At 43.9% G+C, this 14,363-nt stretch overlaps 2 protein-coding genes across 7 annotated transcripts in view; both read right to left on the bottom strand.

The window, feature by feature from the left end:
- Positions 1-350: 350 nt before the first annotated feature.
- Positions 351-14,363, bottom strand: part of Rnase4 (ribonuclease A family member 4) — a 15,246-nt gene continuing 1,233 nt past the window's right edge. Inside the window, exons 1-2 of one of the 3 annotated variants that reach the window (XM_017798010.2) lie at positions 9,468-9,550; positions 351-1,565 (exon numbers count right to left, since the gene is read on the bottom strand). In XM_017798010.2, the coding sequence (XP_017653499.1) occupies positions 1,102-1,548 (447 nt within the window). In that variant the 5' untranslated portion in view covers positions 1,549-1,565; positions 9,468-9,550 and the 3' untranslated portion in view covers positions 351-1,101. Of the gene's footprint in view, positions 1,566-9,155; positions 9,243-9,467; positions 9,551-14,363 lie in introns of those variants that run through there. The other 2 variants (XM_029563313.1, XM_008832551.3) reach the window with 2 other exon arrangements.
- The window catches only part of Ang (angiogenin), a 14,174-nt gene continuing 1,239 nt past the window's right edge, over positions 1,429-14,363 (bottom strand). Inside the window, exons 1-3 of one of the 4 annotated variants that reach the window (XM_029563316.1) lie at positions 9,468-9,554; positions 5,720-6,040; positions 1,429-1,565 (exon numbers count right to left, since the gene is read on the bottom strand). In XM_029563316.1, coding sequence (XP_029419176.1) covers positions 1,548-1,565; positions 5,720-6,022 — 321 coding nt within the window. In that variant the 5' untranslated portion in view covers positions 6,023-6,040; positions 9,468-9,554 and the 3' untranslated portion in view covers positions 1,429-1,547. Of the gene's footprint in view, positions 1,566-5,420; positions 6,041-9,155; positions 9,244-9,467; positions 9,555-14,363 lie in introns of those variants that run through there. The other 3 variants (XM_008832550.3, XM_029563315.1, XM_029563314.1) reach the window with 3 other exon arrangements.

The following is a 14,363-nucleotide window of genomic DNA, read 5'->3' on the forward strand; positions in this document are numbered from 1 at the left end:
AGAAGAGAACAGCCCAGAAAGGACAAATCAGAGTGCCAGGAAAGCCAGCCTTTTTGTCCTAGTTTCAGTTACCATTGGGCGGATGTGGTCACAAAAAACAATCATACTAAATTACACAGACTCTGATTTTTGCCAAGTGATTTTTAGTACAGGCAGCCTCCAAGTTCCTGTCACCAGTCTTGCCTGTGAGAAGGATCACTTCCTGTGGAGTAAAGGAGACAAACTTTCTGTGTTGTGGTGATGGATCTGCTGAGCATCTGTCTTCAACCAGAACTCTGAGGGGCTTGCGTGCTTAGAGACTAGAAAAGAACTGGAAGAGGACAGGAAAAAAGGAAGTCTTGACACAGTCATTTCTATAGATGGTCCTTTATTATAAAGAAAACAAGAATAATCTTTCAGAAGAGTAAATGAATCTTCATGGTCAATTACATTTTTAATGCCTTGACTTACTAAGGTGATTCAAAAGTTTGGGAAGAAAAAGAAAGCATTTGTAAAATATTTTTTAAAGAATCTTAGTAGTCATAAACCATAATAATTCCAAATAACTCAGAGCTCTCATTTTGCCAGTATACTCCTTCCAAATTCTTAATGGTTTCTTAGTGGCTGACATTAGGGGATAACAAAAAACAGACACTTCTGAAACAGTTCTCATGACGGGAAGACCCCATGTGAGTGGCCAGTTCAAGTGGGCTTTTGTCTCGGGTCTTCAAATCCCTTGACTTTGAACTTCTATGTAAAGCAACAGAATCAACATCAGAGAGTTGTCGGGTGTTAAAATAAGACAACTCAGACAAAGGCACTTCAAAATGGTTGAAATACTATTTAAATACATGTGATGTATAAGTTCCGGAGGCTAGAATCTGTGAAAGCTGAGCTGGCCAGTACTATGAGAAGCTTATCATAGAAACCCCAGACTCATTATAGGTTTGTCTCCATCTCTCTTGGATGTGATGCATTTAATACAATGGGTTATATTGGGTATATTGGAGCATAAGAAATGAGCAAAGGAGACATTGCCTGAGACCTTTCGAATACACTGTGCGTCGTTATTCTCAGAGATTTAGAAACCAATCACTGGCTGTAGTAGCTGCAGGATGGCATCTATCTGTCAAAGTGAACTGGCACCTCTGGGTTACCGTGGCAGGCAATGACTACCCGCCTAGTGCTGGCGGTGGCCCGGTATCTACAGTTGGGAGCTCTGGAACTCCCTGTCTCTCTGCAGTCTGTGATCTTCACTACACCCTCATGACAGTTCATCTCCCCATTCTTGCACTGGATATTGGCAGTGAGGCAGATATTACGAATACTCCAGATGTCTTCGTGGATGAAGGTGTTGACGGGTTTACATCGATTGGAGGAAGTCATCTTCCGTCTCTGCATCATTACATTGCAGTAGTTGTCATTGCCGCCTGTCTCCTGAGGGTCCACGTGTTGGCGCAGGAACCGTTTGTACATGAGGTCCTGGCCATAGCAGGGCTGTACCAGCCCTAGCCCCAGCAGGGTCAGCAGCAAGAGCTGTAGCAAGGACTGGATCCTCTGTAGAGCCATCACTGCCAAGAAGGTGCCTAAAAGGAAAGCAAAGAACAGGAGAGAGGATGTTAGCACTGGGCTTTGGAGACGGGTTTGAGAAGGCTGGGTGACATCTCATCATCATCTTTCGCCTTCTTTCTCACCACCTCCCCTTCTTGCTTGTTCTCATCTTTTGCTATCCCTGAGTAGTTTGTCCACATGTACTTCTTTGAAAGTAAAATCCTTTCTCTTGCTAACAAGCAAGTCATCTAGCCAGTACAGTAAGTCAAGGCCAAATTATCTGTAGCCGGTTGTCCAGAGTTTGCGGTTAGATTACAAAACAAGGAAAGGCAAAATGACACAAAACTGGGGTTGTTGGTTTCATAAGATAATTATCTAGTGTGATTTGGGGAGTGTTTGGTTCCCTGGAAACTCTGATTCTTAACAGTTTGGTTAGATTCAGGTCAAAGAAAGAACTGCTTTAATGCCCTACATCTAGGAAATAAGGGAGGTAAAGGAAGATAAAGCTCAGTCTAGCTTTCCTCTCACGGGCTATTCTGCTAGGGGAGTAAAATCAAGTCTTTTGGAAATCTTTTTACTCTTTTGCTAAAAAATAAACAAACAGGGTAATAAAAACATAACCAGAATTACTTTTCTGAAGAAATGGCTTCAGGCACAACTAGCCAAATGCTGCCATGTGGCAGTCAGTCCTAGGAACGTCTGACAGGTTGACAGTAGAGCAACTAAAAATCATCCCTGCCGGGCGTGGTGGCGCAAGCCTTAAATCCCAGCACTCAGGAGGCAGAGGCAGGCGGATCTCTGTGAGTTCAAGGCCAGCCTGGTCTACACAGTGAGTTCCAGGACAGCTGGGGCTACAGGGAGACCCTGTCTCAAAAAGACCAAAGAAAAAAATCATCCCTGACACCAGAGAAGTGAGCGACCCAAGGACACTTTATCGAGAGTCAAACAGACCCATCACTGCATGTGCATGAACTGGTTTGAAGTGGGTACCACTGTGCTTCTTTTCAAAGAGGCAGAAGATTCCACTTGTGGCTGAAATGGCTTATGAGGCACCTGTGTACTTTGTTCATCCTCAAGCCTATGCTTTGATTAGTGACAATGATCAGTATCAAACAGTAGTATCGCTCTTTTAAACCTTCCCCCTATATTTGCAGCTACCTTTTGTCTTTGCACATAAAGACATAACTCTCTATCCCTGTGCCTATGCTATAGATACAAGGTACCCTCCTTACAGGGTTTGGTAGCATTGGGTCCATTGAGGATGGACCCACCTCCTGTTCCCCTTCATCAGCTTGGCACTCCTTAGTCCTCCTGGTCAAAAGAATGGACTGTCTAGCTCTGGGTGGAAACATTCTGTTTGTTTTGAGACAGGGTTTCCCTCTAGTCCCAGCTGGCCTGAAGCTCACTAGAAGACCAGGCTGACCTGAATCTCACAGAGATCTACCTGCCTCTGCCTCCCACTGGGATTAAAGGTGTGTGCCACCACACCCAGCTTCAGATGTGGCATTCTGATCTGCTCCGAAGATTGGAATATTACATACTATTGTATTTGTTTCCTCCTTTAAGAGTTAATCCTGCTAGCTAGGCCTGTCAATCACAAGGCTGAGAGAGCACCCCTCAGGAATGCTAATTCACCTAATGTTATGCCAAGGATTAATAATGAGATAACAATGTAGTATCCTTCCTCAGTAAAGCTGCTTACAGAGCCTCCTCTGTGCAGCCTGCCAGCTCTGGGTTACTCAGAAGAGCCTAAGCTCTCTTTCTCTTCATTCTATTGCTTTTCTTTCAGATACTGGCCAGAATCTTAAACACGCTTTCCCAGAACTCTGTGCTCTCTGAAACTGCCCATCTTCCCCCAACAACAGCTGCTTGCTGAACTCCACTGCTGAACTTTCCTGCTTTCTTCGACTTTAACTCAAAAGGCATGATTTTTCTTTTTCTCTTCTGTTCCCAGCAGCTGCCAAGATTTACAGCTGGCCTGCCCCTAAACTCTAATAAAATTACCCTCAAGGCTTCTTTTAAGTCTGTTTCTAAGTTCTTTGATTAAGGAGACTAAGAACCCAAAAGTGCAAACACCAGTTTTCCAATAATACTACGTCGGGTAGAGGGAAGTTAAGTGGTTCTGGGAGGCGTGGAGGCACAGAGAGCAATGCTTGACTTACTAGTTAGCTTCAACTGCCAATAAACTAGCAACTGTTTTCTAACTAAACTATCTAGGCATCTATTCATAGAAATAAAGTAACAGGACACCAACCACTGAACCTGCAGGTTGATTAATGTACTTTTTAAAAAAATTTTTATTTATCTTCATTTCATGTGTATGAGTGTATTGCCCACATGTGTGTAAGTGCACCTGTGTCATGCAGTGCCTATGGAGGTCAGAAGAGGGTGTTGGATCCCCCGGAACTGGAGTTATGAATGGTTGTTAGCTGCCATGTGGGTGCTGGGAACCAAACCCAGGTCCTCTACAAGAGAGTGCTCTTAACTACTGAGCCATCTCTCCAGCCCTGATTAGTGCATTCAACAGAACACCTAGTAAGCTATGTTTGTATGTAGCTTTTATATTCAAAAACAAATCTAGCTGAAGAAGAATGTAAAATAAGCTTGGGATCATTCTATAATTTCTCTAAGACCCCACAGTTATCAGATATTACTTAATAAAGTGAAAAAATAAAGATACAATATGTAAAGTAGCCAAATTTTCGAACTTTAAAATAGTTATGACAAATTAGTATCTTGAGAGTATACCATTTGAATCAGCAACAAAATTATTCCCTGCTTAAGACAAGAGGAAGCCATTCTAATTGGCCTTGGTAGTCTTGAGGCAGGAAAAAAAGAAAAAGCCAGGGGAAATTGGAGAGTCATAAGCAGGGAAAGGAACCCCTCACTCAGAAGTCTCGTTAAGCCTCCCCCCAGCAGAGAAGCAATAATCCTGTCACAATTAGCAACTGCTTAAACCTTCTTCCCTCCCCAGCTAAACTTGGGATTTTCTAAGACTCCGACCAGAAACCATAATTACAGGAAAAGAGTATGTACTAAAGCCCTTGTGTAATCCTAGTGGTTCTTAGCTTTATTTTATCAGATTATAATCCCACTCAAGGCAGCTCCGTATAAGATATGTGAGCCACCCTATAATCTTACTTATCAAAAGAGAGAGAAAAGGGCTGGAGTAGTTTTCCTAGCAACCTTAAAAGACATAAGTTGAGAACCACCAAAATGGTACAGCCGGCTAAAGCTAAGATAATTATTCACGACTCCCCCTTGGGCATGTCTTACTTTCTGTGACTGTCCATGAGAAACCCACACCCATACTTGGGTATGTCTGTCCTTCCTTCTGAGGGCTTCTCTCCTAACCTTTATGCTAAAAGCCTATATTAATATTATCTTTAATAAAATTTCCAATTCTGTTTCACCCTGGTTAACCCTGAAATTCTTTTCTGTGTGGAAACCATGAATCTGCTTTGACCAGAGTTGAGGTCCCTAACATGTTACGGGGATTCCTTGGGTTTCTGAGGATGACAGCATGGGGCTGTGTCTCCTCACCACTGGCAGTCTAATGCTGGTGTGTGTGTGTGTGTGTGTGTGAGAGAGAGAGAGAGAGAGAGAGAGAGAGAGAGAGAGGATATGTTGGTTCTTGGTCCTAAACTCTTATTTGCAAATATTGGCCTATTAGACAAAGTGCCTATTTTGAAAAATTTTGTTAGCGATTAAGTCCTGACTGTAAATCAGCTTATCATCCTTACCTACACAGAAAGCTACAATCGACCCTCCCATTGACTGCCAGATAAGGAAGAAAGATTCCTGTTCTATCCCATCCCCTCAGGAAACAGTTGAGTAGAGAAAATGGAGAAAGATGAATCTACTAAGAACCAGTGATTCTACCAGACTGATTCTTACTGGTTTTAGAGACATTTTTATTTATTAAATGTGCTGTAAAACAGAAGACAAGATTTTCGGGTAGCTCATTTTCTGGGACCCTGACAATAAATGTCATGTGGGGTGTAGCGGGTAAACAAGAAAAGTAGACCCAGTTCTGGGCCATGGCTTCTGGCTATGGATGAAAAAAAGACTCGTCAAAGTGGACAGGCAAACTATTTTCACAGGCAATAACTATGTGCCTGAACCCTGCCGTGGCGCGGTACCGGCACGGAGGCCGGGGAGAACCTCCTGAATGCTTGCAAGTGGTGACCTGGAGAGGAGACTTGCTTATTCTTAAGTTTTCTCGGTAAGGGTTTCCATTCTTGTTTCCACAGATGGCCTTGATGCTGCCCTTGTTGCCATGAACAAAGGTGTTGGTGTCTTTGCAGGGTGAGGTCAGGCCCCGTCTCTCCATCATGCTGTCACAGTATCTGTCATTCCGGCCCTTTGGTTTGGCATCATAATGCTGAGTCAGGAAGTGTCTGTATCTGGAGTTATCCTGAGCCAGGGTTGGTGGGGTCACAACCTGACCCAGCATGAAGACCAACAACAACGAGCCCAGGCACATCGCCATCTCTTCCAACAGATACTCCTGCCAAGGGCAAAAGGAGGCGTGGTAGGGCCGGGGAACCACATCCAACAGGCTAAATGGATGGAGACTTTTGTCCCTGATAGGGTATCATGAATCAGTTATCCTCAGTCATCTAAGTCCATCTTTGCTTTGGCCTTCCTCATTAACTCCATGCCCTAGTGGTCTTTCTCTGCCCCTTAGGATCACTGAGTAGTTACCTTGCTATCAGTCATAGCATAACAAGATCTATTCCTATTCTGAATTCATTTATTGCTAACTTACTAGCAAACATTGCATAAGTCCCAACTGGGTTCGGGAACTGCGCTAGATCCTAGGACACAAAGACTATGAAGCTATACCAGGGCCAGGTGCAGTGGTCTGTGCCTGTAAGTCCTAGCTATTTGGGAGGCTGAGGTAGGGGTTTACTTGAGCCCAGGAGTTCCACACCAGCTTGGGCAACATAACTCAGAAAAAAAAAAAAAAGGAAAAAGAGGAAAAATGAAAAAAGAGAGCATGAAATGAGAGCTGTACTTGTAATTAGCATCTGACATCCATCCACCTAGTCTGTCTCAGACCACAGACAAACCTGGTACACTGCTAACGAGTATCAAAGTCTAAGCTAAGAAATTTTTTGGTCATTTTACAGTACTGAAATAAAATACAGCTAAAAAGTTTTTGTTAAGCACAGATTGTAATTTGTCATAGAACCGAATGACAGTGTGTTTGGGGATTTACTGAGAAAGTAGTGCATAAATGCAGAAGGGACAGGCACTCCTAAAGAATAACAAGTATGGGCTGGAGAGAGACTCAGCAGTTAGGAGCACTGACTGCTCTTGCAGAGGACCAAGGTTCGATTCCCAGCACTCACATGGCGCCTAGTAATCATCCAAAACTCCAGTTCCAGGGGATCTGACGCCTTTTTCTTGACCTCCGAAGGCATTGCATGACAGGGGTGCATTTACAGACATGCAGGCAGTACACTCATACACATAAAATAAAAATAATAAATAGAATATATATATTTATATTTATATATATTTAAATAGCAAGTATTCAAAGCCAGCGGCTGCTGGGCTGCCAGCTCACACTTGTCGAGTTCTTCACACTCATACTGCGCTTTTTCTATTGCCTGGGTGTGCTTTCTCTTTCTAGCTTTTGGGAAAATGTTGTCAAAGTTTTGTTGACATGATCAATTAAGACTCCTGCTTTGTAATGGTCACATACTGGCTTCTAATGGCTCCTTGTAGAATTTTAGGTTCTCAAGAGTGAAAGAGAACCTTAAAAGCCACACAGACTTCTATCTGGTGCCAGAATCCCAGTGTTCAAAAATTAGGAAGCGCTGTTCAGGATGGTGCATGCCTGTGGGTTGCTTAGTGAGATCCAGGCAACCGTGACAAACAAAAACCTAAGAACAAGAGCTGGCAATACCCAAGGGTGTCAGTGGGTGGTGGTGGTGGGCAGGAGTGTTGCCACTCCCCAGGACAGGTGGTTCTTGTGGAAGTACCAACCTGTACCTGGTACCTTGTAGAAGGGTACAGGCTGTGGGGGTTCTGAGCTGGTAGGACTGTTTCAAGTATCTAAACTTGGTGGGCTTTAGAGATTTAGACTAAGAACACCCCTAGATGCAAGTGCTAAAGCAAAAGCCACAAAGTGGAGAGTGAGCATTAAGAACCTCCCAAAACAAAGATTTGTGTCAGTTTTCACAGCTGCTAATCCAAGCACATCATTACTCATGTGATCTTGGGCAAACAACTGACTACTTACCTGTCAGTATTTCCTGCTACTGCATAACCTACAGCCGAGCGAGGCCCGTATTATTCATCTCAAATCACAGTGATTGCTTCATAGGAAATGCACTCTCAGTATTGTTCTACTGATTAACTTCATTGTTTTTTCTCCAGGCCTTAGCTTTATCATCCATAAAATGAGAAGGTTGCTAGCTTTGGAAGTCTGAGAGTCCATGATTCTCAGTAAGCATAATACAGCCTTTACAAGGCTCAGTAGCAAAATCCAGTGACAATGAGGCTATGGAGTCAAATCTCTGTAAATTTAGTTGGTGGTACAAGGTACCAACTGGAGGAAACATGATCAGGTGGCCTGTGGCTCAGCCTCCCCGAAATGCATCTTCCCTTAAGGCTAGGTGTGTAAGCCAAGCCCACATGCCATCAATAGGCTAACACTGCACAGGGCTTTTTGCTCCTAAAAAGCCACTTGTTCTTTCGGATTACTTGTTCCTAATTTGCAGAATTTGCACATTAATTTTTATCAAATCATCTAAGGTTTCCCAGAGTTATTGTAATCTCAATTCTCTAAACTATCCAGAAATCAAATTCTAGCCAGCACACCATAACCACCTATGTCTTTCTAGTACCTTCTCCCTCACAATTTCCTCACTCACATATTTAACTGTAAATCCCCCACCCCCAAATCAGGAAAAGTATCATTATGAAAAAACAACTGAGAGTCAGATTATTTATCGTACAGATGTGAATCTGCCCAGGCAAAGGCTGCTGAGCCTCACTCATATACGCAAATGCACGCGTATCAGTCAGATTTCTGTGAGTGGAAACTGTCCAAGCTCTTCTGTAATCTCTTTTTATCCTTTCTTAAACTAACCCTGTAGTCTTCACAAGACTCCATCCCACCCCCCAACCCCTGCACCACACTGACAGTGTTTTATATTCAAGAAATGCATCAAACTTCATGCAGCTGGTTTCTGGGTTCACACCCTCAACCTAAGCACCTGGGAGGCAGAAGTAGGTGGATCTCTGAGTTCTAGGACAACCTAGTCTACACAGCCACTTACAGGTCAGTGGGGGCTACATAGTGAGGCTGTCTAAAACAAAACAAAAATAACCAAAACAAAAAACCTCCATGTACAAGGGGGTTTGCAGCTTATGTAATCGTTATTTTCATATGCATACTCTGACATCTTTGGTATCTAGAGCAATACCCCCAGAGGGAAACTAACACCCAATCATTTACTTCTTTCCTTCTTCCCTCAACCTGTCAATGTACCTTCTTTCGATCTTGGGATATGTTCCACTTTGTTTTCAAAGAACATCCAAAAATTTGCTAAGGAAAGAAATTAGTAGTGAAGATCAGAAGGAAAGAGAGGAAAGAGCTGAACGCTTACCGCTTGTTTCTTGTCAAGCTACACATGCCTGGAATGGAAGGTGGCCTACTTCCAACACCTGGACACCCAGCAGCAAACAGCTTCCCGGGCCATTCGCTGGGGCTGTTAGCACATCCCTCCTAAACCTCCATTCCCTCGCTCTATCCCAAAAGAAACCTGTTTTCATTGTAAACGTTAGACTCTCAGTATTTTCTTTATAATGCAGGAGCTTGGTCCCAGAGGGGCAAGTAGCTTCACTGAAATAAATAAATGGCTAGAAAGACAGATTAAAAACAAAGAGAACCACAGAGTGTCCAGGAGGAAAACTCTTACAAGTCTGCCGGCTTCTCTCCCACTGGAGCCAGATCCAGGCACTTGGTCCTAGGGGCAGGTCCAGCTGTGGGAACTCGGAGTCTTCTCTTGGTCTGGTTATATATAGTGCTCATGTGAAGGGGTGGGAGAACACGTAAACCCAGGACACTGCTCTTGGACAAACAAGGAGAGTCATTCACCTTTTCCCTGGGTATGACTGGGTCAAACATTAAGCCATCTGGTAGATTAGAAATGTGTTCTAGGAGGATAAAAGGTTGATAAACGTGGCATTTGTTCCAAAGTTGCCTCTTCCTGATGTCAGTGATTCTTATTCTTGCTCATGACAGGACTGAGGTTTCATTGTTCACATTTAATAGAATGGTCCCAAAACACACTATCCCTGATCTAAAGAACTACTCTGGAAGAAGCCTGTGGAGCATGAGCTAGTCTTCAAACAGGATGTTTCTTCACCATTTCAACTTATCCACATAATTTGGTTTCATGAAAGGATGCTAAGCAGGTTATTCCATAGATTTCACAGAACCAGGAGAGTACTTCTAAAGGGACAATGTGGCAGCTATTAGTGGCTGGCGATCTACCTCTACGAATCCCAGAAGTATCTTTGCTACATTTTCTGGGGCTCTCCTTCATCTTGATCTGTCCACAGGAAACTAAGCCTGAGTGCCCCATCTTCCGTTCCTTGAATCACAATTACAAAATTATCTTCACCATCATACAACATTACTATAGCAGTCACTCAGAAAGTGGACCCACTGGTTACATAGAAAGAGTGGGACAAAGTCACCGGGATCGTCACCTAGATCTTCAAATATTAGGCCACTACAGGATGCCACATAGCTCTACATTGCCAGCAGCTACCTACATGGATGCTGGATTTAGAAAAGTGCTATAATTTTTTTTTTTTTGCTTTTTGAGACAGGGTCTCCCTGTAGCCCCAGCTGTCCTGGAACTCACTATGTACAGCAGGTTGGCCTTGAACTATAGAGATCTGCCTGTCTCTGCTTCCCGAATGCTGGGATTAAAGGCGTGTGCCACCACGCCCAGCAAAAAGTGCTATAATTTTAAAAAACCTTCAATCCAGTGTTGCCGTCCATCCATCTCCAAGTATTCAACCTGCCCGCATTTGAGAAGGTGGCAGCTAAGGGCAGGCAACTGTCCTTGAAATCATCATCACATCATCATAATTATAATATTCAATGTTAGCTTCCGTTTAGGAAGTGCTCATATACTTGACATCATCTAATCATTACCAGGACAATAGGAAGTAGGCATTATGTACGCTTGCTTTGCTTATGAGGAAACTCCAAGATCAAGCAGTAGATGAGCCCATAGAGTCAGACTTTAGGCCCTTCAATAGCAAGGGGACATCTCATCTTTCCTGACTCAGTTTAGCAACACACCCTCTTAGTCCTGGCTAAACTTCCCCATCCCATCCCATCCCAAAGGAGCTACCTACATCTTTATTGGTAGGCTCACTGTGCCTAGTACAGACCCCAGTAAGAAAAACCTGGAGCAGGGCTCCCAAGCTGTTGGCTTCAGTTGCATTGGTTGGCTCTCAGATATCTCCAGGTGTATTTGAAAAGCTGGTGAGCTGGCTTAAAGGAAGCCTACTCCTGTAAGAGTCTGTGATGCCCATGGGAAAGGAGTCATCCTAATAGACAAACACGTTGAAAAGCAGGAGAAAAATATAAAAGTCATGGAGCAGGAGCAAAGTGGATGGAGATGTACATTGTGTCATCACATCCCCTTCTGAACCAGCTACCTGGAGCTAGGAAGAGGTTACTGAGGGGGAGGGGAACTGAATAAAAATGAAGGTTGTTTTGTGAAATCTTTCTAACACTCAGCATACAGCAAGGTGGTAAAGAAGTTTACTACAATTATTATATGTGGGCAATACTGTAATTTTTTTTTTTTTTTTTTTTTTTGAGACAGGGTTTCCCTGTAGCCCCAGCCGGCCTGGAAGCCACTATGTAGACCAGGCTGGCCTTGATCTCACAAAAATGCACCCTGCCTCTGCCTCCCAAGTGCTGGGACTAAAAGTTTACACTACCACACCTGCCCAGCAACATTGTGATAGTTCAGTTGTTTATCAACAACTAGATTTTGCTCCATCAAATGATACAGACATATAGACACTGATAATTGAAACTGGGCTTCTTTCCTTAAAACAACAAGAAGGCCAGGCATGGTGGCGCACACCTTTAATCCCAGCACTTGGGAGGCAGAGGCAGGCGGATCTCTGTGAGTTCAAAGCCAGCTTGGTCTACATAGTGAGTTCCAGGACAGCTGGGGCTACAGGGAGACCCTGTCTCAAAAAGCAAACAAACAGAACAAAACAACAACAACAACAAAAGGCTTAAAGGTTGTTGGTGAGGGAATTGAGGTGGGGGCAGGGACAAAGTACCTTTCCCCAAATCGGAACCTGCTGGGAATATTTAGAGGTAATTCTGGGCACAAGAACTAGAGCATCCATCCATAGTACTTGCTCTATCAGAAAGGAAGAAAACACAGTGAATGTCATCTTCAGACACTCTCAGCAGGGATGGCCCTATGTGACAGGAAGCGAGCCCTGGGGAGCTGGAGCAGGAAAGGAGCAAACAGGCAGCCTCCCAGGACTGACTTGCAGTCCACACCCTGGACTTCGGGAATGCTCAGGGAAGGCAGTCACTGATCTAGGCTTCTCACAGCATGGGAGGGAAGGATCTGGCCTTACTTCAGGTTGGCGGAACTGAGGAAACAGGTCATTAACTACCACTGCTTTGAAAGTTAAGTTGATCTCTTTGTCTCACCACTAGATGGACCCTTTTGAGAGAAGAATAATTGCTTACTCGTTTCTATACTCTGAGTGACAGACACTTAAACCCCAAATTCTTTTTATAATTCTTCATTGCTTCTGGGGGTCAATCAACCGATCTAGAGCCTCCAATCATGCAGCTTCTCCCAGCTTCTCTAGAGGGCTTAGAGATGCAATATAGTGGCTGTTATCAAACAAGGAAGGGCTGATTCCCAGGCAGAGCAGGAGGCTCAAGAGGTTCCCAGGGAAAGGCTGCTTCATGCTTTGTGATTGTTCCTGAAATCCTACTGATTTGCTTCCCCTTTGAGGTACCGCTCCTAACTCCAGTGTAAGTGTACAAACTGAGGCTTGAGAAGAAAGAGTGGACAGCCTGGGAAACTCAGAAAAGAACAGACTTCCACATTCCCCAGTTTTGTTGAGGCACAGCCCTGCTTGAAATCTGCTTTGGTTCTTGTCCCTTTCCTTCCCCAGCACTCCTGACAGAACCCTGAGCTAAAAGGAAAGGAAGATGTCGGTATTGTGAGACTAAGCAAACTGCCCTAACACACTTTCCATCCGCACTGGTGTCTCCACAAAGGAAGGTGTGTGCACACTTCTGACCAGTACTCCCACACCAGTGCCAAACTCGGTTCTGCCAAATGCCAAAGTTCAAAGTGTTTCAGACACGCAGAGAAATAACAGGACTTGGGGCCTTCAGGGTGAGACCTCTACTGGTATCCCACAAAGCACCCAAATTCTGTTTCTTTTGATGGACAGAAATACCATGTACACTGGTACCTATTTTAAATTAATCACATATCACTTTTTAAACAGATGTGGAAGAACTGAGTTCTAAAGAGTCACCAATCACTCATTTGTTAGAGAAGGGAGCGTCAGGCCCATTGCAACACCCGATTGCTTCAGCAGTCTACAGTGGAAGCAGCAGCCAACCCCCACAGCCAGAGGTGACTTATTAACGTGGCCCTTTTCTGGTAAACAGTCACAAAGCAAAGACACCCCACCCTAACCCACACATGCAGACACACAGCCTATTGGCCCAAAGTGCCAACTCGCCCAAACAGAACAGGCTCTGTTTTTAGAGTTGTGTAATAGTGCTGTGGAGCGGCCCAAAGCCCCTCAGCAGTTGGTCCCTTCCCTGGGCCTTCTTCGCCTGACCACTTGGAGAATTCACAACCTGCTCACCTCACTGACAAAACGCTAGTTCATTATTTTTTTTTCAGCTTGGCACAAGGAACTCATGCTGAAACAGAAAAAACACTTTTTCAGCAACAGAAGTAATGGCCGTAGAAGGAAAGCCCACGGGAGGATCACACCTTGAGGAAGCAGGACACCATTGACTGAGGGACCATGGGAACAAATCTAACAGCATCCCTAAATCTCCAAACAGATATAATCAAGCATTCACCTTCCAACAAACTGAACTTTGTGCCTATTCCCCATTCCCAGCCAGTCTGAGAATAACTGTTTGGAGTGCTCTTTGCACAAATAGGTTAAATGAAAAAATCCCAAGACACATTCTGCCAGCCTGCACTGGCCACTTTGTAGTCCATGACTGAGTCACAGGGGCAGAGATTCCAGCAAAGGCGTCATAAGGGGGTACAGGGAAAAGCAGAGCAGCCTGTGCCCCAGCAAAGCTAAAACTCTTGAACTGATGAGATCTTCCCTGTTTATGTAACCGGGTTTCTGACTACTGCCAAAGTGGGTCCTCTTTTTCTAGGTCCGTTTACCTCACCTTCCCCGTCAAACTGGGTTCAGCTCCACATATCTGAGAGCCTTTTATCTAAGAGTCATGTTACTAACATCCCACCCCTCCATTCACACAAAATGAGAACAGGAGGTCCCCTGTGAGTCTGTCAGCCTTCTGCACCACACAACTTTTATATTGCACTGACGTCATTACAAGAAAACCAAAGCTAATTTTAAGTGCTGTTGAAAATTGTTTTAAATAAACATTGAAAAATGTTGTTTAAAATCAACATCAAATATTTCCATAAATCCTCCAAACAAAATATTTTACTTCCTTTTTTTTTTTTTTTTTAAGCTAAGTAGCGTTTTTTGTGTCTCTATAACTAACTACACCATAGCTGTTGATAAAGTTTTTC

Source organism: Nannospalax galili, unplaced genomic scaffold (genome assembly GCF_000622305.1).
Source record: "Nannospalax galili isolate Female #2095 unplaced genomic scaffold, S.galili_v1.0 scaffold196, whole genome shotgun sequence".
In the NCBI taxonomy this organism is placed as follows: domain Eukaryota; kingdom Metazoa; phylum Chordata; class Mammalia; order Rodentia; family Spalacidae; genus Nannospalax; species Nannospalax galili.